Source organism: Leuciscus leuciscus (genome assembly GCF_965113295.1).
Source record: "Leuciscus leuciscus genome assembly, chromosome: 4".
In the NCBI taxonomy this organism is placed as follows: domain Eukaryota; kingdom Metazoa; phylum Chordata; class Actinopteri; order Cypriniformes; family Leuciscidae; genus Leuciscus; species Leuciscus leuciscus.
Genome location: NC_138728.1, coordinates 15,658,809 through 15,684,314, shown reverse-complemented (window position 1 = coordinate 15,684,314; position 25,506 = coordinate 15,658,809). Strand labels below are relative to the sequence as shown.

The 25,506-nt window shown below is 37.3% G+C and overlaps 2 protein-coding genes and 1 long non-coding RNA gene across 4 annotated transcripts in view; 1 reads left to right on the top strand and 2 right to left on the bottom strand.

Moving 5' to 3' along the window:
- The window catches only part of LOC309497602, a 173,546-nt gene that overhangs the window by 72,446 nt on the left and 75,594 nt on the right, over positions 1–25,506 (bottom strand). The window lies entirely within an intron of this gene.
- pax4 (paired box 4) lies at positions 1,163–3,719 on the bottom strand (the record flags this gene model as incomplete). The annotated part of the gene is made up of 6 exons (XM_082166348.1): positions 3,676–3,719; positions 3,076–3,209; positions 2,783–2,998; positions 2,449–2,539; positions 1,379–1,510; positions 1,163–1,272 (listed from the first exon to the last, which is right to left on the bottom strand). The coding sequence occupies exons 1-6, from the start codon at positions 3,707–3,709 to the stop codon at positions 1,163–1,165; spliced, it is 717 nt and encodes a 238-aa protein (XP_082022474.1). The 5' UTR covers positions 3,710–3,719.
- The window catches only part of snd1 (staphylococcal nuclease and tudor domain containing 1), a 176,705-nt gene continuing 160,130 nt past the window's right edge, over positions 8,932–25,506 (top strand). The window contains exons 1-9 of one of the 2 annotated variants that reach the window (XR_014205609.1): positions 8,932–9,177; positions 12,163–12,312; positions 14,548–14,668; positions 14,844–14,925; positions 18,830–18,990; positions 21,282–21,373; positions 21,795–21,953; positions 22,645–22,751; positions 23,103–23,193. Coding sequence is in view for 1 of the 2 variants with exons in the window: in XM_082167808.1 (XP_082023934.1) it covers positions 9,100–9,177; positions 12,163–12,312; positions 14,548–14,668; positions 14,844–14,925; positions 18,830–18,990; positions 21,282–21,373; positions 21,795–21,953; positions 22,645–22,751; positions 23,103–23,193 (1,041 nt within the window). In the remaining variant the exon portion in view is untranslated. The remainder of the gene's footprint in view (positions 9,178–12,162; positions 12,313–14,547; positions 14,669–14,843; positions 14,926–18,829; positions 18,991–21,281; positions 21,374–21,794; positions 21,954–22,644; positions 22,752–23,102; positions 23,194–25,506) is intronic. The other variant, XM_082167808.1, reaches the window with a different exon arrangement.

The window sequence follows — 25,506 nt, the reverse complement described above, 5'->3', positions numbered from 1 at the left end:
AGACAAAAAAATTAATTGCAGATCATATTTTCAAAGACTTCAGATATTTTTCACTTGTAAGTTAAAAATGTGTATTAAATAAACAAAAAATATACAAAATTATTCAAAATCTTGTTTTAAAGATACATTGTAAAATGTGGACAAATAAAATATTTGATTTAAAGAAATGATAAAAACAAGTCTTAAAATCTTGTGTTGCTTATAATTTGATTCATTTTATTTGAAGAATATTTCGTTTTTTAACTATAAGACAATAAGTGAAACAAAGTGTTTTGTTTTTGCATTGTATGTCTCTTTATTGTTTATTCCCGATTTGACAGACACAATCTTTAGGCAGACAATAAGTGAGACAGGTTTTAAGTTTCCAGTCGTAATTTTTAAAGCACTTCACATTTTCATTTTATTCTCACTTAAAACATACAATCAAAATATCAAAAACATAATTTGTTTTTTATTAGTCTAAAAAAAATTTCTAGAAAAAGTACATCCAGACCAAATGCCACTTTTTCTTTCCTTTGCTGCCCTCTACTGTCCACAGTATTGGACTTGGAATGCCATCTTGGAATTCAAAACCTTGAAACATTCAGTCCAATCAGAGATTGATAAGAAGCCCACTGTGAGCGATTAGCCATTAAGATACTTTCGTCTGCGTTCAAGGGAACCAATCGGTAATCTGATTCCATGTTGCCGTGTTGGTGACATGATGGCATCAAACTCTCTGTGCGATCCAATGGACATGTTGACATTGCATTTGAGTTAAAATGAGCCCATGGTAAAGTGTTTTTGTCTCTGTGATGTGCCAATGGAAAAGTGGATTGTGTTTGATGAGCCAAGTAACCGTCCAATGAGCTGGCAGAGGTCGCTGGCAGAGAAATCAAAGCATCCCTACTTCTCAGAAACCCGGGGCTAGTTACACCTGAGAAAGAGACATCATTTATAATGCAGACTATTAGTGATTCTACAATGAAAACAAGACATCAGCACTTACCCACTGATCCATAGTCACTACGGTCTTCCCTTCGCTCCCTCCTCATCCTCGCTCTGCGATTGGAAAACCAAACCTTCAGATGGAAGGTCAAGATCAGGTCAAACATCTAACACAAGCCCCTTTAAATATATATGCCAACTCTGAAATGTTTATTTATGAGAAAAAAAGCATTTGTTAATTGAAACTTAGAATCTGAATTGCCTTTATGGTGTCTTGTGGAAGGTTTGTCTCCTCAGACAGCTTTTCTCTGGTCAGCAGGTCAGGATAAAGCCCACGGATGAACTCTGAACGGCCAGAAATCAGAAGGGGAGATGTTGCAATGTCAGTATAATAGCTCACAGATGACTCTGAGCAGACAGTGAGAGATTGAAGTGACTGAAAGCGAATCACCTTTCTCTAACCTCTCACTCTGATTTGGTGTGAAAGCTGTTCTGTTGCGAGGAGAGGTGCCTCGCAGGGTTGTGTCCGTTCGTTGCTGAATTGTCTGAGCGGTTGTGTGTAAACTCCTGTGCTCGTCCACTTCTGGGTGAAAGGAAGTGAACGGAGAAGGTTAGTAGACATATTTGTTTCAAGACCAATAGGATGAATGCATGTGGGACATTTTAGATGGGAAACTTAATCATTTTTATCATTATGGGCATATTCTTCTATTAGTAAACATAATAAAGTTCATCTAACCTAAACTGTGCAGTATAAGTAAAACAATAAAGTCTTCTTTTTGTATGTGATCATCTTAAAAAAGTAGCACCTGGAAAATTTGGTGGTTGATTTGGTGTGTTTTTTTTCACTATACCATTAAAAAGTTTGGGGTCAGTACGATTTTTTTTTTTTTTTTAAAGAAATGTATACTTTTATTAAGAAATAATGTATTAAAATGATCAAAGATGACAGTAAAGACATTTATAATGTTGTAAAAGATTTCACTTTCAAACAAATGCTGTTCTTTTGAAATTTATATTCATCAAATAATCCTGAAAAAGAAAATGTATATTGGTTTCCACAAAACAATTAAGCAGCGCCACTATTTTCATCATTAATAATTATAAGAAAAATTTATTGGGCTTCAAATCTGCATATAAGAATGATTTCTGAAGGATCGTGTGAAACTAAATACTGGAGTAATGGCCTCTAAAATTTGGCTTTATTTATTAGGAATAAATTACATTTTAAAATATATTAAAATAGAAAACTATTATTTAAAATTGTAATAATATTTCACATTATTGCTATTTTTACTGTATTTTTTAATCAAATAAGTGCAGCCTTGGTGAGCATCTTTAAAAAACATTTTTAAAAATCTTCATTTTTGGAATGATGCTAGAATATCAGAACACAGAAATCAGTAACAGGTTAAAATGGCATTGTGCCATTTGGAACAACACTGACAATCAGATGACATTTTAAAGTATCGCTTCACCTGTATTCACCCTAGTATTTGAATTATGAATGAAATAGATTACCTGTGTAAATGTGTTTGACACTTGGATATGCACTGCCCATCATGTCCACATCTAGATGAATCTTCTTAAGAATCCGGTTTATGGACGACACCTGATGGACATCATTGATTCGTTGAGTCATTCTTTTCCCCCCAAAAGGTTCTTTATAGTGGAAAATGGCTCTTTAGATTATTAAAATGTTCTTCGAGTTAAGAAAATTGTTATTTTAAGAATTGTTGACCAAAAAGTTATTTGAGGGAACCAAAACCTCATTTGGAACCTTTATTTTTTTTATTTCTATGCAGACATTGGCCTTCAAAACTACAGAAAAACCTCTATAAGTGTTGTAACCTACACTGGGGACAGTATCTCCTCTGCAGACTCGATCTGTCGCCAGTTTTTGTCGGATCTCCCAGGCGAACAGTGTGGGGTTCTGCCGCTTGTGCTGCGCTATGATGGAGATGACGTCAGGAGTCAGGAGCCTGGGTCTGCTGCCTCCCGTTGCTTTGGGACCAATGGCCCCTGTGCGCTGAAACCTGCCCAAAATCTTACTAACGCAGCCGTTGGAGACCTGACAAAGCACAGGGTTACTCCAGCATGTAGATATTCACATAAACGCATGGTAAAGGGGAGAATTTTACTCAATACCTTGAGTATTTTGGAGATCTCACACGGTCTCACGCCCTCGGTCGCGAGCTCAACCATCAATCTCCGTTTACAGACGGGCAGAGGACGACCGTTCAGAAACACACCGCCCAGCTGATTCACACTCCCTTCTTCTCCTGACACATATATCCATAGATAAAGCTACATTACTGGGAGGTTTGCGCATTTATAATGCAGTGGTATTTCTTCCATAATCAGCTAAACAACTTGAAAAGTTAATGTTAGAGTTTAGGTACGTTCATGGTTAGTTCTGCTTTAATGTGAACCATCAGAGATGCTTTATTGCCACTCATGGACAATCAGCACGCGTCTAGTTTTCAGCCTTTGCTGAATAAATGTGGCTATGTAGCTTAAAGATTTACATAATTATTATCCATTTAATTTTGTGCTCCATATAGGCTGCTGGATTTTATGAGTTCTCAGAGTTTCAAATCAATTTCTTCATCGGTAAAAAGTCACTCAAAGTGGCAGAAAAGGTTAAAAACATGTTATTACGTTGGCACAACTGATTTTACTTATAAAATAAGTGCAGCAATTAGGAGTTGAAAATCTTTGGAATAACTGTAACGATTAAATGCCGACCTTCATTTCCCAGAACAGAGTTTGCGCTGCACATCCCCAATGGGCACCTGGTAGCCTTGCCAAAAAAAATAAATATATTTTAGTAAATATTTAATGCTTTAAATTAGCCTGAAATCTAATGCTGGAAGAAAACTACAAGGAGTGAAAGGGTAATCATTTTCTTACAGTGAAGACGGTCTTTTTCTGTGCTGTTCTTCTTGAAGGAGATGCGTCCTTGCGCGTGGACCCCTCACTGCCCCCGCGCGCGACTTCTTATATAGCTAACCTAGTGTCCTTATCAAGATGACGTACTGTGCACATATGGAAAAAAGGGTAAATATAGACGCTCGATGGTGACAATGTAGTCACCAGGGTTCACACTGTAGAAAAAGACGGAAAATAAAGTCATTTCTCTGCCAGGACATTATGCATTAATTGTACGGACATTTCCGTTAACCCTGAAGCAGTGCAAAATTCAAAAAACACCTGTGAAAAAAAACATCAATACATAAAAATCCTTCATATTAATAAAATTCGTTGTGCCCTATTAATTTTTAACGGATTTTTAAAACCATTTTCATAAGTTAGGCCTATCCCTAAAATCACAAAGGGGAAATTGATAGGTGAATAACACTGATGTAGAAGCACCTAGTTGTAAGTCTAAACTTGACATAAACTGTAAACTTGTCTCTCAAATCTGACTGGTTGATTGGAATATTGTTCCACAAAATCTGTCACTATGGTACCCTTTAAAATGGTTCTAATATGTAGCCTACCATTTAGGTACTAATAGACTTTTGGTAACAGCAGGTAGGCTATGCACTCTAGATATTATGTAGGCCTATACCTTTGCTATCCTAAAATGGACAGCTTTTGTACCTTTTTTTATGAGAGTGAAGGATTGCTCACCGTTTTTGTAATGTTTAGAGTTGTTGCAATGTTGCAAGCACAGAAGCGCGTATTTGACGCTAAAAGTGTTGTTTGGCGAAACCCGTCCATTCACCTCAATGATGTTTGCGCGCTTTCCATTCCATACTGAATGTAGTTATTAGTTTGAAAGTCTTTTAGATGATTTAAGTTTACAGTGGCACAGTGGCGTAAGTGCCAAAGATGAACCTCAACAGATTACGCCCAGAAAAACAATCTTCAAAAAATAATCAACTAGCTAAACTAAAAACAGTGGCCCCTAAAATATCATTGTGTAATTGGCACTGTGTGCACCAATGGGACAGATGCAGTGGTTAGACTTACAGGTTCCCTGCGCACATATGAGGGGCACGAATATTTAGAGAAAGTAGGTATAGCCCAAAGTATTTTTTTTTTTTTTTTTTACTTAGAAGATGTGTTCATTTAGAAAAACATCGCTTGCATAAAAAAATAAAAATGCTTAATGAGTCTGAAGGATCGCCTTTGCTGAGCGAATAGAGAGCACCAAATCTGATTTCAGCACCAGCCCGCGCTGAACAGGTCCCATGATGTTCTGAATGAGCGAATGAAAGCAATGCTCGGCCACATATGAAAGTAGTCAGCTTCCAAACGATAATTCTGAAATGTTATACTCATTTATGTGCCCACGAGCCCTATTGTACTACTGTGCTTCTCAAACGACTGGAGATTGAGGCTCTCCGGCTGTCACGTGACTGACGCATCTTTCATCCTTCCACGCGACGACTGTAGCTACATGTTAATCAGATTTAGTTCTTTTAAAGCAAACATTTGAAAGCCTGCTCCAAAGACGACTGCCATATGGTAAAGTGCTTTTGATAAATCATAAATCCATCATGGAGCCCCTTTTATTACATTTTCTTTCAAGCATGAACAAATAGAGTCCGAGGGGCAAATGTGAACCAATTGTGGTTTTATTTATAAAAATCGAGAGTTGAAAACCCTCCCAGATGTCCCTTGTCTGGCCAGCAGATAAAATGTGTTGTAAACGTTTCAAAGGAAATATTTGGAGAGCAAATATTAGCGCGAGAGTATCCACACAAGCCTCATCTTTGGTCCTGCTCAATGACTAATTGGGCATCATTAGGTAAATCCACACAGATCGAAGATTGTGGAAATAAGGTTGGATTTTAAAATGCCATATGGTGCAAATTACATATTAACCACCCCTTACAGCATAATAATATCTGCAGGACTGAACGATGCACATATAAACGCGACGACCGGTTTGAACGCCAACATCTCCTTGCCAACGAGAGGAAAAGACAAATAACATATTTATTTATTACATCAGAGAGCTTTACGTTCTTTTTTACTCATTTTATGAAACAAAAATAGATCATTAAATGAGTTAAAGTTTTTAAAAAAAGATAAAAAAGGACGAACCCCTCTCTGTGCGCAAATCTGTCTGGCACTTTGGGGATGTTTTCAATTTGAACATTTAAATCAATACGATTTTGATATGGTCGCGTATCTTGTGCCATCAGAAATCAAGAAAGCCACACTAATGATTCATCTTTCCATGTTGTGCTCTGAATTATAGCACTTAAAGTCTGATATGGCACCCGCGTAAACGTGCACATGGAGCTCTCCAAACGCGCACACGTGTGGCCCACAGTTGTGCTATTCAAATATCAATTTAAATACTGCGGATGCATCTTTAAAATTAAGAGAACACAAAAACTTTTTTTGACACTAGCTTTAAAATCAAGGAAACCATGGCCTCTTTTTTATTTTTATTTTTCACTGTTCGCACCATAAGCTCATGGGCAGCTTACAACTGAGAAAGTGCACTTATGTGCCAATGCAAAAATTCAGGTAAATATCTAATCTTTTACATTTCCTCCCCAACTGTGTCATTTAATTGCATAGCTGTCCACAAATCTATACACCACCTTATCGTAGATCTCATTACAACTTAGTGGTAGACCACTGATATACTTTAAAATGAACTCTACTATAAAGCTAATCAGGGTTTGAAATGCGGATAATAATCAGTGGCGCGGGTAGGCTGTCAAATCACTAGACAATTTGGCGGGTTACTTATAATTTTTTTCTCACTTTGCTGAGTCTCTCGCAAGGAGTGTTTGTTCCCTGAGTAGCCCCAATTTGATTGGAGAATTTAAATGAATAACCGAATGAATAATCCGTTAATCAAATAGTTGTTTGCTGTTGCTTAAATTTGATATTTTAAAATATTATACATATAAGTAGAGTTATAAGTGAATTTAAATTAATTAACACAGTAGATTGTTAATCCTGTGATAGAACAATAGATTATTTTTCCTGATATTGGAACACTCTTTATGTAGCCTACATACATGACTAGCCTATAGGCCTATATGAATTAATGAAATTTCTATGAATATTATACATTTTCTTATTGAGATTTCCGTAGCCTACTTGTCATTTTTTCATAATGCTTTTTAAAAATTATGATATTGGTGATATTGTGTTTGGCATGCATAAAGTATGGTCAATATAGGCTTTTTATTTTATTTATTTGTTAGGCCTAACACGTGTCCCAGATTACAAAGTGACCTGTCCCATATTATCAAATTCAGGCAGAATTATATTTTTTTGGGGCCAAAAAGCATGTCTCCTCTAACATCTATTCTTTCTTCTGGTGTGGTTAGAAAACATATTAGGGATTTCAGAAAAGTCTAATGTGTTGATCTAATATGTTAGATAGATATAGAAATAAATCGCAGAAGTCAAAATTGCAAAACATGTCCCAGATTACCCGAATTCAAATAATAAGATCATAACAAGAGCAGTGTAGCACGCGCATTTCTATTTGTTCCAGCATAACGATTCCAATGCATAGCTACTAACATAAGTTCAATATGATCTTGCCTACTTAATCAATAAAAAAGAGGTCGATGTCAGCAGAGTCTCACTTAATTCAAAACAAATGGAGAAGTTTAATATTGAGTTATGAGTCAATGCAATATTTGTCAAATGGTGTCATCTAGTGGCCAGTAAGTACTTCCGCAGCATTATTGTCTAGCAGGGGGTCCATAGATGAATTGATCTCTCATCTCAATATGAAGTCTTTTCATTAATGTCAGAACATGTATGTCATATTTTGACAGTTATGGTGCATGCACAATTATGAAACCCGTCGAATTACAAACGAACGTAAAATCATAGCATATATAGTTAAGTGCTTTCAGTTTCGGTAGGCTATCACCACCACGGCTTATTCAACAGGAATTTGAATTTGAATTGTACACTCTATAAATCAATTCCAAAATGCAAGTATTTGCGCGGAGGCCGTAGATTAAATCACACAATTAACATGAACAATTAACAAATTTTATGTATTTTTGTGTTTTCACATTTTTTAGGGATTGACAGTAATTTATTTGTTTCTCTTTCTTTTTAAATTAATACCGATAGCCTAAAAAATAATTTTCGTTTTAAGGCTCTTACGTTGTTAATAGTGCGCATATTGTGTTATAACAGTTGATTTTATTGAACAGTTTCAATTTACAAACTCAAGGAAAATTAAATTACATATGAAAATATAACAAATAGGCCCATACATGTAGTACAGGCTCTCTCAACCAATGCTCTCTCAATCTGCCTCCAACCATGTTGCACAGAGAAAAGTATTTGTATAAATCAATAAATATTGAAAATAAATACGTGTGCAAATAAATAAACAAAAATAAGTTAATGCATAAATAAATGCATAAACGAGCAAACAAAACAAACAAATAAGCAAACAAACAAACAAACAAACAAACAAACAAACAAACAAATAAAGTTAGGTCCATAATAAATAAAGAAAAAAAAATGTCAGGATTCAATTTCATTACATTACCATTTATTCTATAAAGTCGTTTCTTTCTTTCTTTCTTTCTTTCTTTCTTTCTTTCTTTCTTTCTTTCTTTCTTTCTTTCTTTCTTTCTTTCTTTCTTATTTTCTTTTCTTTCTTTCTTATTTAAACCTCCAGTAATATATCTACCGTTGGTGACTGTATGCTTACTCATGAAACATATGCGCCAATATAAAGATAATAAAAGAAACAGTAGCAAAGTAAAAAAAGTAAATAAAAGCAAATCAATAAATAAATAGCTATAGTAGCAATGAAAATAAAATGAGTAATAATAATAATAAAAAATAAATTAATAAATATTAAATTGGTCTGTGTTGTGAATGTGAATATGTACAGTGTGCACACGTTTTTTTTTTAAATCTGTGCTGACGTGTCGCACCTCCCCACTCACCGGATGTCATCACTCGTGTCTCTAACGTCACAACCAAATCGCCCCATTCAGAGCGCGAGTGTGACGCTGTGACCGAGGAAGTGCAACATTTCGACGTGTACATCCCAACGCTGTGCTTCCGGTTAAGCAAAGCGTGATCAGTCGTGCTCAGTCTCTCTTCTTCCCTTTCTCGGTTCACAGTAGAGGCGTCTCATAGGACTCTCCCGGTTCCTTTACCTCTCTCTTTCTTCCCTCCCTAACGGAATACTCATCCAGCTCAGCGGACATGGCATCTGCAGTACAGGCACAAGTTCAGTCCAACCCAACTTCAGCCCCGCAGCTGCAGAGGGGAATAGTGAAGATGGTAGGAGAGCACACGGGGCACAAGTGTTGGTCTAGGGGGGTCTGGTGATAGCAAAGACTTTAAAAGTTCAGGTCTTTCATGTCAGGCATGTATTATGCAGCCTGTTGGTTTTCCACGAGTTCTCTTGAGTTTTGGCGAGTCTTCAAGTTGTTTCCATGATCAGCAGAGATTGACAGAAGTTGAGCGGTCTTCAGCTGTGATCCAGATGGCCAACGTTATATTCAAAGTGTCCTTTGATGCTTTTATTTGCTGTTATAAACGAAGCCTAACATTGTTATATACCAGTCGCTAAGTCTAAATATTTTGCAGCTACAGCTCAGTGTTTGCAAAGAGGCACATATTTCATAACAAACTCTTGATAGTTTGTTAAACAGCTGTCTTGTATAAAAGCTGAGCTTTTTAAACAGTTCTAGAGTTTATCTGAACGCAAAATCTAGATTTGTGGGTTGCATTTGATTGTTAATTGGCGGAGTTAACGGATTTTGACTCATGCTAGTGACTCGAAACTTTTGAATCGGTTCACAAAGAGATTCATTTGCGGATTCGTCCTCGAGGTGGCGCCACGAGAGTGTTTTATGCCTTACGAGAGAGTATATTGAATCATTCACTTGCTCAACCGATTCGGTGATGTCGTGAGTGAGTTTTAAGTGTGTAACGTTATATATATTTTTTACAAATGACAGCAAAGCTGCTTTATTATTTTTTCATTCGTCCTCCAACTGCAGGGTTTGAATTTGTTTTATAACATAGAAAATAATGTGAGAGACTTATTTGTTTGTGGTCAAAAGCAAATTTTACACATTCCCAATAGTTCTCAAAAACTGATTCGTCAGTCTTTGAATGCACTTGTCCATGCAGTTGAATGAGAACGAATGAATGGATTAAAAGATTCGTTCAAAAACACTTATTCTCTGCCGAATCAAACACTGTCTGCCATAGTCGTAAATATGGAATCAACACTGTTTACACTGTTTACTATGTCATTCTATATAGATCAGTGGTTACTACACTTTAATTTGAACTTAAGGTCAAAGTTCAGATTTCTTCTGGCAGTCCTGCGTGTGAGATCTCGCGTGTGTTCGCGCGCTCGAGGGAATTCTCGTTGAGTTTCGCTCGCGTGTTACAGTGTTTCTGTGTTGTTCTAGACTCATTCAGCTCCTCATGACTTGACCAGGCGAGGCGCTGCAGTTTTGGACTGTTTACTTTGTATCTGCTCTGGTCAATGAAGGGGTAGCAGCAGATAGGAGAAACTGACACGTAGGTTTTCCAAGGAAAAACACATGGCGATAACGTGAGGTAACCCAGAAGTAGAAACTCTGCATGAAATCAAACTGGCAAAGAATTATTCAACCTAATTATCCGTGAAATTAGCTTTTTTTGTTTTAATGTTTTCATTTGTTATCATAGCCTCTCTTTAGGAGGATAAATGTATCTGGTATCCATAGTTTTAACCAAAAACTATATTTGGGGCAAAAACCTGTTCATGTTTTTGTAAACAAATATGTAAACATTTAAGTATGTCTTTGTTGTTGATGTCTTGTGCATCATTTATCGCTATTTGATGCTGATTTTACAAATACATTTCATTATTATTTAAATGAAGAATCAATTGATTCAGCTGGATGCTTTACGTCAATATAATCAGTTCTTGAGGGCTAATATAGGCCCTTAATAAAGTTCATTTCTGGCACTTGGTTGAAATGGTTACCGTGATAAATTATTGTAAGTGAAATGTCACGGCCTGTCTTGTGTAGCTTTGATTTTTAGCCTAAACATCAAATAACACTTTTCAAAGAACTTCCCATTCTTGCTCAACTCCTTGTTTAACCAGAGCGTGGTGGATTTGGGAAATTCATGGATATTTTCCGAATCTGTCTGTGGTGACAGAGGCCTGTGTATACTTCCATACAGCCGGTAATTAGACAGGCGCTCCGCTCTCAGGGCCTCTCTAGAGGGAAAAAAAACTCTCTTTCGGTTTGGCCTCCGCTTTCTTGATTTATTAGAGTTTTAATAAGTTTAAGTAAAGCCCAGGACACCACTGGGTTGCACAATCATCATTGATGATATCAACCAGTGTTTGTGACATGTGGCTTTGAGTTTGAATCAAGGTGAGCAGGACAATAACTTAGATATTCTCAAATTCTGACAAATATTACATTGAAAGATTCTATGTAAATGTTATTATTACTGTTATTACTATTGGTATACATGTCAGATTTTGCATATTGATTGTTTTTTTTAAGAAAATTTAGAATTCATGATAATCAGAATTTTTTAATTGAAATAATGTTGATTGCCATGAATATAGCCATTGCTGCTGATATGGTGTTAAATCTTAAATAAATATATATTCTCAAATGGGACATTGTCTGATATCTCTATTGGGTGTTTGAGGATCAAAGATTGAGACAGAATCAATGTAATCTTTAGTCAATTAATGTAATCATTTCGTAATGGTGCAGATGTGTCTCAGGAGTTTGGAGGAACGCCAGTGATCTAATAACTGATTGGATAAGCAACTGTCAGATAACTGTAACAACTGTTTCAGCGTAAAGTAAGCATGACGAGGCTTGTAAACACCAGTGCTGTAAATACCTCACACACAGATCAGAGATCAAGCGCTGATTCAAATGCTAACGTGAATACACAAGTGATCGTTGGTCTCATTTGTTTGAAGTATTTGTTTAGCTGCTGCTAAAGCTGGGACGTCATGTTGTGATTATCACAGTGGTGATTGTTTTACTGATTTTATCTTTGTTTTGTGGGTGTAATGGTTGTTCAACTGTTGGCCAAACACAAACAAGCAGGTCCTAAAGGAATCATGATCAGATCCCTCAGGTGTTCAGTGTTTGAGTTGCGGATTGATTGTTTGCATCATGCACTGCCAATGCACAATTACAACTCTCATCATCATTGACATGTCTGGAATGATAAAGTATTTATGATGCATGATATGTGCACTCACACTGATTTGTTTCCTCGCAGGTCTTGTCTGGTTGTGCTGTCATTGTAAGGGGTCAGCCACGAGGAGGACCACCTCCAGAACGGCAGATCAACCTGAGTAACATCCGAGCCGGAGCTCTGGCCCGTCGCGCAGTTCAGGCCCAACCAGACACCAAGGACACACCGGATGAGGTAAACATCAGCCCTGCACACAGCTGCTCTGTCTGGCCCTTGGGTTTTTTAGTTTTAACGTGTTGATTCATGGTCATTTTCTTATTTTTGTTCTTCTCATAGTGAAGTTTTGGATATTCAGTAAACCAAATAATTTTCCCTCCAGTATGCTAATTTATTAGCTATGTTTTCTACACAAAATAAAAACTTTGTGAAAACTCTGAATATTAAAAAATAAATAAAACAACCTTTCCTTACATTGTTCAAGAGCAAACAAACAAACAAAACAATCACAGCGTTGTGGGAAATTGATGTGAAATTAAAGCCGCTGTGGCTCTTTTATTAAAATGATTTTTAATGACAGGTTTTGACTATTTAATGACAAATAGTTTGAGAATTATTTGAGGCAAAGTCACATTACTTTTTTGATCTGCATTTAGGAATTTATTTAAAACAGGGGTTTAGATTACTTAAGATTACTTACAAGTCATCACTTTTACAAATAATCTAAATAGAATTCCAAAAATATAAATTTTTTCTATTAATCTATTAGTCTGCTAAATGCATCTCTTTTGACATGCCATATCACTATATCAATCATAGCAATTTCAAGAGTAAATTCCACATTTAAATGTAAATGTCACTTCCGAAATTTTTGCAGCATGTAATTGGCCGTCGGTCCTCTTTACTGCGTGAAAAAAATAAAGTTTTATTCAATGGATTATAAAAAGCCTCAAAAGCACGCAATGACAGCTTCCTTTATAATCATTAAAAACCTGTCCCTCATCTCAGTTCATCACAATCTCACAAAGTTCCGTAATAATAAATGAAGCTTACTGCACTTCACAATGAATCTCTTACTCGCATCGTGTCTACACTTTATTTGCTGTAATGAGAGGATTTGCGATTTGCGAACAAAAACTCTGGCGTCTTGAGCAGTGAGTGAATTCTGACTAAATCATCAAACATCTCTGATTGGCCATTGCATTCAAGAGTCTGTGATTGGCTACATTTCTCACTACTGCAAACACACGTAAATAAAAACATTTGCCGTTCTCTAAAGTGCAAACACAAATACACACTAGAGCTTTTGGCCAATCTGTTTTGCTGAAATAATATTACAGTATCAAGTGAGGGTGCCCGTGCCCCTTAAAGCTGCCGTCGGCAAGTCTGGCAGATTGGGTCGATTAGCCAAAATTTTGAATGTTTACAACTCTCATGCCCCTCCCCACTACCAGCGAGCACCCTCCCATCGAGGTCGTGCTCGTCAGTGCGTCACTGTGCGTGTGTACCTGATTTTCTGTGAACGCGTCCGTCTCTTCAGCATCTATCAACACCATGGACTCGGAGGTAGGCTGCCCTGGCTAATCTATCCATAGATAGCAATAACCGAGGAATTGGAAGCTTGTTAGTAGATTTTCTCTCCGCCATCACGCTTCATGCAATCTCCAGGCGAACTTCAGGCGTGGCGTGTGCATGTGATATTAACGTGCGCGAGTGAGGGGGGATCTGTGGCGTGTGCACGACCTGTGATTGACAGTCAGATCTCACACCCCCCTGCGCTGATTGGACCTGATGAAGCGGGAGCGCTGGTTTTTTGCAAAACAAATAACACGCTCCAGGTGGAGTTAGAAGCTCGGGTTTTTTTCTAAAACCACCTTATTTATGTTGTTCTGTCGGATTATAGTGTCGATTACACTGAATATGATCAAAAAAATGTTGCCGACGGCAGCTTTAATTCAGCTTTGCCAGCACAGGAATAAAGCACATTCTAACATGCATTCAAATAGAAGACAGTTATTTTAAAATGTACAAATATTTCACAATATTATTGTTTTTACTGAATTTGAGCAAATAAATGCAACCTTCATGAGTCTCACAGACCCCAGACTTTTAAACAAAAGGTTGTGTGCAGATTGTCATACTAAGAACGCGCATCAGACGAGTGTTTGTTTGTTTGCTTGGTATTTGTCACTTGGTATTTCCAACCAATGTGTTTAATGCATATATATAAGCCAATTAATAGTGTTGTGCATAAAATCACTGTAGTTCATGGCATCTTGTGACATTTTTCCTTAGTAAGTCCAAGGTGTTTTTAATCCTTTAATTCTACACCTCATTATATAAAAAAAAATGTCTGCAGGTCATTTATACAGTTTTGTTAAAACATTTTAATTCCCGCTAGAGTGAATAGCGACTCTCCCACACATCCTCCAGTGCTGAATGGCTGTAAATAGCTTTGTGTGTTCTTTGCAGCCATGGGCTTTCCAGGCACGAGAGTTCATGCGTAAAAAGGTAATCGGCAAAGAAGTCTGCTTCACCGTTGAGAATAAAACACCTCAAGGCAGAGAATACGGCATGGTGTACCTGGGAAAAGGTGAGTAGTGTGCTTGTTCAGATGAGAATCTCACTGCAACAGTGCTGATCGGAAGTGCATTCTGGGTCATGTTTTACTAAATGATGAGAGCGTTTGGTATACTTGAATTGGGCCGATGTGTTTACTTAAGTGTTGTTATAGTAACACGTCTCTTCTGGGTTTGATCTCTCCAAAGACACATCAGGAGAAAATATCGCAGAGTCCCTGGTGGCCGAGGGTCTTGCAGCAGTTCGCAGAGAAGGCATCAGAGGAAACAAGTAAGAAACCTACGCATTTTCTTTCCCAAAGCGTCAAACAACTAGTGTCAGTACGGTTCTTGCACCTATTGTCAAAGCCTCCACAATGCCTGCTATGTTTTCCCCTTTGGCTGAGATCATTTTTGTTGTCACAGTGGTTTTATTGTAAAAACACATTATTTGTCCTGCAGGGGGCAGTGTTTACCTTTAATGAAGTTACATTAGACACTCTCCTGATTTATAAAACGTTATTGCTTTTGATATTTCTCCATTTGATTTCTCACTCCCTCTTCTAGTCACATCTGCTCTTTACACGTCTCTTCTATCTGCCCTTCTCCCTCTGGCTAGCAGCGATGTAATATTGTCCTAAGCTTTTGGGACTTAATGATGCGTATGCAGGCCACTCTGTGAAATGGCCCTGAACAATTGCCAGTGGAATCGGTTTGCTTTAGCCTCATTTTCCCCGCAGGAGACAGTGGTGTTAGCCCCTCTGGTCTCTCCACAGCCCCTGAAAATCCTTCTCATTAGCCAGGCCTGCTGTGGCCCATCACAGCCCTCTGGATCGGCTATCATAATCTCCAAAGGAGTCGTGTTTAAACCTGGGCCGCGCTCTGCCCACCAGCTCTCAATTAGGCACAGCTGAGCTGGGATGGATGCCCACTCCTCTCCCTCTGACACACTTTTAAAAAGATTAAAGAAAATAAAACTTTACAAGACAAAGACCGCTCAAGATGGCTGTGGAGATTTGGCAGCCTCTTATTTCTCGTAGTTAAAATTTATGAAGGCTTAGATAATTGGAGCTTTGATCTTGTCATTTAGTAGGCAGAAGGCGACTTTTCTTTGACATTTGCTCTACCGGGCTTTCCTGTTACTACATGAGTGAGTTTTAAATAAGAGTTGGGTATTAACATCTGTCCTGTGGATTGTCGTTTTGCATATCAGAAAAGGCTGGAAGACGAACCCAGATGTCTGGCTTGAATCTTGTGAGCTTTGTGTTTGTGTCCATTAGACGTGGCAGTATCATAGACTCCCATGGGCCGCGGACAGTCTGTGTTGTAACCATTTGCACATATAAATGGAAATGTTTTCACCAGGTCCAATGAAATTGCCTGGCTGCAACGCAACTTCCTGGAGATGGGGTTTACAGGTCTTTATCAGTCTGCCTGGAAACTAAATAGAGTTTGAAAGGAACTGGGCTGACTATTATAACATATTAGATAAAGAACAGATCAATTATTTGCTAAATTTTCCAGGTATTTGTCTTTTGATATTTAAAAGACATTCAGTGTTGGTACTAAGCAAGTATGTATGATGAAATAAAGACTGTGTTGTTATTCCTACGCATATTTCATGATTTAAAGGTGGAGCGTGCAAGCCAGTAAGCCATGTGTAACCGGTCCTACTTGACCCACTCCAAGCAGGATTCGAATTCCGTGTGGGAGGCAGCCGCGCTAACAAGGACGCTAATGCCTCTTGAGTGAGGTTTACACACACAGCTCTTACTGGTGTGCGTTTCCCGAAAGCGTTGTTAGCCAACTATGGTCGCAAGTTTTGTCGTTATCAGAATAGTTCAATGAGTCTGTGTTTCCCAAAACCATAGTTCCAACGAACATTCGCACATTTACAAACCTGTGGTTAGAAACATAGTTTCATGTTTGCAAGACACGTGGACTTAATAAATCCTTATCTTAAAGGTATAGCGGAGGATGTTTTACTTCCTGGTGGGTAGTCTAAACTATTGGTCCTCCTAATTGTCAATCATTCTGGTGAATCAATCAAACTTTTCAAAAAGTGGAGAGGGCGGGTCTTATCTAAAATTTGGAAAGATCCTCCGCTATACCTTTAAACAAAATAAGCAAGCTGACATTTAGTACAATCTATAGCTTTTATTTTGAAAATATACAAATGTCATTTATGTCTTTTAGTTTGTCAAGAGGTTTAAAGCACTGTTTTTGAAGAGTGTGCATGTGCGTTCGTGCTCTAGTACGTAAGAATGAGCCTATAATGATTGAATCTGGAAATAAAGCAAAATGAGAATTAGTCCTCAGATCCCAAATCTGTAAGTTATAGCAAAAAATCTAACATTAATTCAATCTCAAATGGATTCATTAAAAGAAGTTATTACTCCATCACCTGTGACATTTATTAACCAACATGGTTGAATGACATATTTGCAACAACATGGTTTCGGGAAACATTCGTGACTAACTACAGTAGTCAACATTTGAAGTGGATCAAAAAAGTTCATCAAAGTTGTCCTAAGACAAGAACGGGTATTGTTCAAAATTCATGTATAACTTCGATGAAAGGTTTTGATCCACTTCAAATGTTGACTACAGTAGTTGATTTCTTCAATGATGCAGCGAGTTGTTATTGTATGGGAAACGCACTCTAGGCCTACGTCCATTACACTCCTAAACCTCTGTCCTATCCGGGTCACGGCACCAAATGTGACCAGTCCTTATCGACCTGCTCCGAGTGGGATTCGAACCGGCATCTCTGGCTTGGGAGGTGGGCTCGCTAACAAGGACGCTAAAGACCACAGCTCTTACTGGCCTACATCTGTTACATGTGTATGCGCAATACTTCACAGTCTGACCACCTTTTTATTAAAGAAATGCAAAAATAGAATACAACCAACATATTACATTAATGATCATTTGAAAGTTTATACATCCCATAAAATATTAATTGCGAATCCAGACTTACCAATTAACTTAACATTGCTTTCATACACTTACTTCAGTTAAAAAAAAAAAAAGTTGTTCAAATAAAGGAATATTTCCAGCTCACAGTCGATTTATTAAAAAATAACCATTTTCAAAAAGTAAATGCATCATATCCTCTGGTTTTGAGTGTAATGATCGTAGACACGTATATCGTAGACACGATTGGAGATTAAACATAATATATGCAGCAACAATAAAAACAATAACATTAAAAATGTATTTCCAATTGTATTATGATTATTCCTCCGGCAGTAACTTTAGCTTAGTAACTTCAATTAAGTTAGTTTAGTAGTTTAAAATTGGTGACAAAGGTATGCAGAGAGACGGTATTTCTTATCCATGTCCTGTATTAAGTGTAGGTGATTTTTCAGCAAGTTTCAAATCTCACATGCATTCAAATAATATCTTTATAGAGAAGTGCCTATTACAAATTCAGCAAGCATGCTCTTCAGTAGATCTGGCATATCTAAAAGGCACTTTGAATCTTGTCTCTTCATCTAGTTTCAGTAAGATATGAATATTGAAGATTAAATTATCATTGAATGTGTTTTATTATTCAATCTCTGCGATCTTGCCATCAAAACTCCTGTAATTCATCATTTGATTTCATAATTTGTTTGCTGTCTGAGCCAATACATTAAAGCAGGAGCTGATACATAATTGACAGGGCCCCTGATCAAACTGGGTCTTTAATTAATTGACTTTCACCACCCACACTTTTTCGCCAGTAAAAAAAAACAACAGTTTTCATCATATATTCTGATTCATCCCTCTCTCGTTCTTTCTGTCTGTCTGTATTTCTGTCTTACCTCTTTAAGTCTGTTCATTATTAAGGCCAGCACTACTTGCATTGACAGAGCCTTATTAAAAAAACTGACGAGTGTCTGCCATGGTCAGACTGTTTAATTCCTCTTAAAGATAATGACGGCTTTTAGAACAACAGAGGAATTAATTGAAACATGTGTTGGCTTTTGATAATGAACAAACCCATTTGAAGAGCTTATCAAGGTCTCGGAAAGGTGCTGCTCTCTGTGAAAGACCTCGATATCTGTTGCTCAGAGCATTGCAGTCCCGAGGGAAAAGAAAGGCAGACTAAAATGATCTTGTCTTATTTTTAGTTCTCCAAACTCTTGTGGTAAACTCTGTGGTCTGTAATTTGATATATACTGGACTTTGTGCACTTCTGTATGTTTCAGTCCTGATCAGGCAAGACTGTGTGATTTGGAGGACCAAGCCAAGTCTGGTAAAAAGGGACTGTGGTCTGAGGGTGGAGGCTCACACACCATTCGAGATTTGAAGTATACCATCGAGAACCCTCGCAACTTTGTAGACTCCCTCCACCAGAAACCAGTCAATGGTAAGCTTGGTTTGTGGATCACATATTTTGCTCTTGAAGGCCAGTACACATAAATGCTGGGGCAAACATCTAGTGTTCAAGATCAAGTTCCAATTTCATATTCATAAATGCAGATTTACTAATACCCCCCAACTGATTTTAATGAGTAAAGCAAGGTCACACATTGACATAATCATACAATTATATATTATAAGTAATTACAAGCATTACAAGTAATGCGAGTTATATAATCAGATTACTTTTTTTGCAAGTAACTTATTACTTTTAAATTTACGACCAAATGCTGAGTTACTTTTTTCAAACAAGTAAAGCAAGTTCATTTGTTTTCTCTTTTATTGACTGACACCTCTCTTGTCCCCACGTTGAGAGAAACATGAGAAAGTGCAGAAGTGTTGTTTGCGCTGTGTAAACATGATGGATATTGTAGTTCTAGATTAATTGTGAGCAATGCATTTACTCATCTCACTTGGACAAAAAAAAAAGATTCAGTATTCCTCAAAACTAATAAAAACTGTGAAATGCAAACTCAGAATATTATGAAAACCTGCAATTTAATGTTAAATAACACAAATGTACTTTATGCATTTAATCTCACTTTATTAACCAGTGTCTTTTCTGCTGCCCTTTGATGATCCAATTCAACCATATGAATAAGCAAAAATGGCTTTAGTTAAACTAACTTTTAGTTTTTATTGCTTAAGAAAGAGTGTTGAACTTTCTTGTCCTGCGTCTGCGTCAATCCAAAAATTGCAGTACAGCTGAAAGGTTTCTTTGAGCTGCGTTCTTTACTCTACAGACATGAATTTATGTTTACTTCATTGCATTTGCTTATTCATTCCACTTTTGGTGTGAAAAAGACGAAATTATTACTTTTATTTTTTTGTTACTATAAAACAAGCAAGCCCAGCCAAGGTGAGGAAAAAGTAATGCAAAATTAATGTAACACACTACTTTTCATTAAAAGTAACTAATCCAATTAATTACTTTTTTAGGGAGTTACACAATTTTGTAACGCATTACTTTTAAAAGTAACTTGCCCCAACATTGGGACCACTATATCATAAAGACTTTGGGGAGTTTTGCACGGTGATCTCCACCAGACCCACCTTAGAATTATGGCATACAGGTTTCGTGTTTCCTTCAGACAAAGCTAAAATTTAACACTCTAATAATGCTCTCTGGAGTGTCTCATTCTTCCAGATGCCCATTTTTTTTCCCCCTCTTCACAGCTCTGCACACTCAATTCTCCTATTCAAACTGAATACTAACCCTGATGAGAGTTAACCTCCATTAGAGGGCTAGCCAGCTCGCTGCAAATGAACAATTGAGTCATTAAATGCTATAGAAATGTGCACCATTTCCCCCCGCAGCTAACAAGCTTATTAGATGATAATCAGAAGTCAAAGTTGCGACGTTGTTTGTAATAATGAATTTAAACACCCTTGGCCACATGACCCATTCCAGCGTGACTGTGATCCACCTTCTTAGTGAATTATTTCACGGCTCTCGCTGTGCAGTAATGCCAAGTGAGTTTTAAACATGCCAATTTGTTCTCTTCAAGTCAAGGCACCATGCAGAACTAGAGAGGCCTGTTTACATACTGTCAGCTTCCCACATGCCGTGACATCACATGAACTTTGTGAAGTGGGCTGACAATTTGAATAGGAAAAACAAAATTAGAATCAACAATCAAATCATTAACATGCTGAATTGTCTTGGTTTTAACTATTAGAACAGTTCATAATGGTGTTCTTTTTCAAATGTTTAGCCTACTGTTATTCTAAATTGATCAAAAGGACTTTTAAAATATTACAAATGCTACCTGAACTTTCTATTTTTCAAAAAAATCCTAATAAAATGTACCACGGTGTCAGCATTTAAAAAAAAAAAAGTATATATATTGTATATATACTGTATATATATATATATATATTAATATTTATACTATATATTAATATTTATATTTATACTGTATATATATATATATATATATATATATATATATGTGTGTGTGTGTATATATATATATATATATATATATATATATATATATATATATATATATACATATGTGTGTGTATGTATGTATAATAAATATATAAAAAGTATAATACATTTTATTTTTATCAAATAAATGCAGCCTTGGTAAACATAAGAGACTCTAAAGCATTCAAAATGTATTACTGACTGTTCTGTAGTTTTCATTTTGTGCATAAAAGCAGTGGAAAAATGGGAGATTTAAAGTTTTGTCCTTCACTAACTTACTTTCTACCCTTTTCTTATACGCACAGCCATTATTGAACATGTGCGTGATGGCTGCATGGTTCGAGCGCTACTTCTTCCCGACCACTATCTGGTGACAGTCATGCTGTCTGGAGTCAAGGTGAGTTTCATTCCTTCTATATGTAACTCTATGAATAAGAGAGAACCAATTTCTTTAGGCAGAACCCCTGAGACCCAATATATCTCATGCTTTCATGATTTTCTCATTAGTTCTTCTCTATGTATCTCTTGATGGTTAGCCCTGAGAGATTCCCTAAAGGTTTTCTTTGACCAGACCTGTTCCATGAATTCAGTTGACCTAACTATTTAATCTCACTAATCATGAAAAAAGGAACTCTAAAGTTGTTAAATTAAGTGTGTTAGTGGTAGAACTAGAGTTTCCACTCAGTGGCTTTTCAAGAAAGGGTTTTCCTTCAAGTATGATTGTATATTGTTTTCCGAGGTTTGTTTTTTAGTATGTCCCAATAGATTTCAGACGATGTATATTTTCTGTAATGCATATGAGAAATCTGTGTCTCCAGTGCCCGACGTTTAAACGGGAGGCAGATGGCAGCGAGATCCCCGAGCCCTTTGCAGCAGAGGCAAAGTTCTTCACAGAGTCACGACTTCTTCAGAGAGATGTGCAGATCATTTTGGAGTCCTGCCCCAACCAGGTCATTCTGGGTACCATCCTGCATCCGGTATGAAGCCACGTCATCCTAGACCAGCTTTCTGATTGATCTTTAATAACTTCAGTTGAACCCAAGCATAAACATTTTTTGGGCGTTCATATTTATGCTAGATCCAAAAGTGTGTGAGATGAAAGTGTGTGAGATGAACATTTTAGTGCAGGTTGGAAAACCATGCACGCAATGCAGAGAGAGGCTGTGTTTTTTTGCATTTGAGTACATGTTAGGCTTCAGTCTGTTGCTTTTTGCTTTCAGAACAATACCTGATATAAATGCATCATTATCAATATTTTAAGGTTTTCAACCAGCATACAGTTTTTAACATTCCACACACGTTTGTGTATGCCTCAATGACAAAACTAAGTAATTAAGGGAAATGATGCATACCAATTTTGATACAGCAGCATAAGTAATACAAATTAAAATTAAGTAAATACTAAGTAAACATTGGTTCAAGTTCTTAAGCAATTGTTCAAGACAAGTCGGTTAGAACATTAAAAACATAGAATCATTACAAGCAAAAGAACAAAATAAAGTAAACAATGCATGAGATATCTAACAACAATATAAGGCATTCAAGTAAACTTTAGAAAATTAGGTGAAATATTGGTACTTTTGTATATTGGTATATTGGTAAATATTGGTACTCATCCCTAGTATGAATAATCATTTGAAATCCTGTGTTTGTGTGTGGTCGTTACAGAATGGGAACATCACAGAGTTGCTGTTGAAGGAAGGCTTTGCACGTTGCGTGGACTGGTCAATGGCTGTGTATACCCAGGGTGCTGAGAAACTCAGAGCAGCAGAACGGTCAGTGCTTCGGAGTCGGACAGTTGTCTGCCCTAGTTCACTATACATTTCAAATATGCCTGACATTTCGGCTGCTGGATCAGACAGTGCTTTAGACTGTCTCAGGCTGCTCTTACTTCATGTTTCAGCAGAATAGTTTAGCAAATGTGGCAACTTATCACACAGCTGTTCAAGAACACCTGCCCTTATGCCCACCTGCTAGTTTACTGAAGCGTTAGACACAATCGCAATGAAATATGATATGAACATACAAGGTTGTGTCTTTATTCCGATTAAGTGCACACGGATGTCCTTTATGCAGTGCTTCATTTTGGTAAAATGGCTTATTTCTCTCTCTCTAAAACCCTGCAGTTCAGCGAAAGAGCGTAAAGTAAGAATCTGGAAAGACTATGTTGCTCCCACAGCCAATCTGGACCAGAAGGACAGGCAATTTGTAGCAAAGGTAAGTTTTTGTTCTCACTTAGTTTGAAAGTATTTCGGTTTCAATCTGTGCAACCTTAATAGCGACAAACACAGAATTGTTATACAAGAACCAATGACAATGCAATTTTTTTTGGTTCAGATTTATTCATTTTAAAATGCATGATACCAAAATAATGAAAATCAAAATGAAGACGAAAAAGGTCATTGAAAGCCCTACGTTTTTCTTTTTCGAAACATCCGTTACACTTGGATGTAAGCCACAATATGGATGACATTTTCTGTTTCTACTTTGTTATATTGCTACATTTAAAGGGTTAGTTCACCCAAAAATGAAAATTATGTCATTAATTGCTCGCCCTCATGTCATTCCAAACCCATAACTGTACGTTCACACCACCGCCGACTTGAGCTGCAAAGAAGCTCTGGCCGCCCTTGTCAAGGACGCTTGTCAAAAAAGTACGGGGAAGCTTGTTGACGCTTTGGCTGCTCTGAAGTCTGTCACACCATGAAATGTAAACAGAAAAAAACAAGCAATACATTGACACTAGGAACCTTTTATAATGGCAGCATTTTTATAACCGTTTTGGTCACATTTGGTCCAAAAAAATATATTTTGATTAATATGCGCGAGGGAGAGAGAGCGAGACGTATTGTTTGAAAACGGTGAAGGTGAGTGCGCGTGCGCGGCCGGTGCTCTCTCTCTTTTGTAACTGGTCCCTATATGAAAATAACGTCATATCATAAATGATAGGAAACCCAGCAACAGCGATTATCAGTTTCTCCTCCATTTTCTCGGAACTAATGTTTTGGTAGGAACGAAAGTTTACATCGTATGTTTCTCCGGAATCAGCCAGCGCGAAGGACGTCTATATTCCGATTGGTTGCTGGCGTTTGCCGCCGCTTGCCGCTGAACCGCGTCATAGCTCATTACCATAAAGTTGAGATACTTTCATCTTTCTGATTGACGCTCAAAACGCTCAAAACGCTCAAAACGCCCAAAACGCGACGCCGATGGATTTGACGCTCCTTGCAGCTGAGAGAAGCCAGCTTCCATTGAAAATGAATGACTTCCGGTAACTTTGGAAGCTTAAGTCGGCGGCGGTGTGAACGTACAGTAAGACTTTCGGTCATCTTCAGAACACAAATGAAGATCTTTTTCATGAAATCTGATCGAGTTCTGTCCCAACATGAGGAGGAGTAAATGATTTCAGAATTTCAAAACAAATCAAGTCATGTGGAGCAACCAACATGCAGATATGTTCAGAAAATTCTTATAGAACAGGAAGTGATCTCAGAAAGGAGCCCTACAGACCCTCATGACTGTGTGTGAAGGTCAATACGTTTCTTAAAATATCAAATAAATGTACTTTTGTGTATTTTTTTTTTTTTTTACAAAGCAAGGTTAGTTCTAGTTGTAAAAAAATCAATTAAAATCAATTCAAAACTTAAATAAAAGAAACTTAAGATATGTACATTCACATGTATTCAGGTTATAAGAAAAGTAATACTTTATGGCTACATAAGATATTTGAGTCATGAACTTGAAGCTATTATTTCAAAACCACATGAAACTGACAAGAATACAAAGGGTACAATTCTAAGAACTTGGCACATGTTTTAACCTATATTTCTTTACCTGTTCTTGCCATCGACCCACAAAACGAGCCATTAGAAATCTGAACAAATCTAATCTGATTGTTACACTACTAATTTCTTGTATAGATGATGTTGCAGTTCTGAGCTTCAAAAGTTCTTCTCTCTGAAGGTCACTGAAACCTGTTGATCTAAAATCAGCCCTCGGACCCTCCAGCCAAACTCTTGATCTCTAGACTTAGACTTGTTTTGCTTAGAACGTCTATAAATAACACGAGGAGAAGTCTGCAGAGTTTAGGTCGACGCTTCCACTCTAGCAAAGCTTGACATTTCACCAGCTGAGACCCAACATGATAACAAATGACCGTCTCTACTCTGTCTGTTCTACAAACTCCTTTATTACAGGGCTTCTGAAGAATATTTGAGCACCGCCGTCTCTTAAAATGCTGAGTGCGGTTGACATACTCATCTCCCTGACGCCTTGTTCTCTATTGTGTCTGTCAGCGAGGCAGGCCTTTCAGGTCTCAGGTGTTTCATTTCATTTTGCATACTCTGTAAAGTCAGCCTTGGGCCGTCTCAGCGGTTCTGTTCAGCTGCAGTCTTCAGCGCTCCCCTGCTAAATTACCGCTGAATATCTGCTTTCACGGCCCTGGAACAGAATGCTTGAAGAAAGATAAAAAGGCATAATGATAACTATAAGGGTTATTTGCTTTTCTCAAGTTTTGACTTTTAGAAAAAC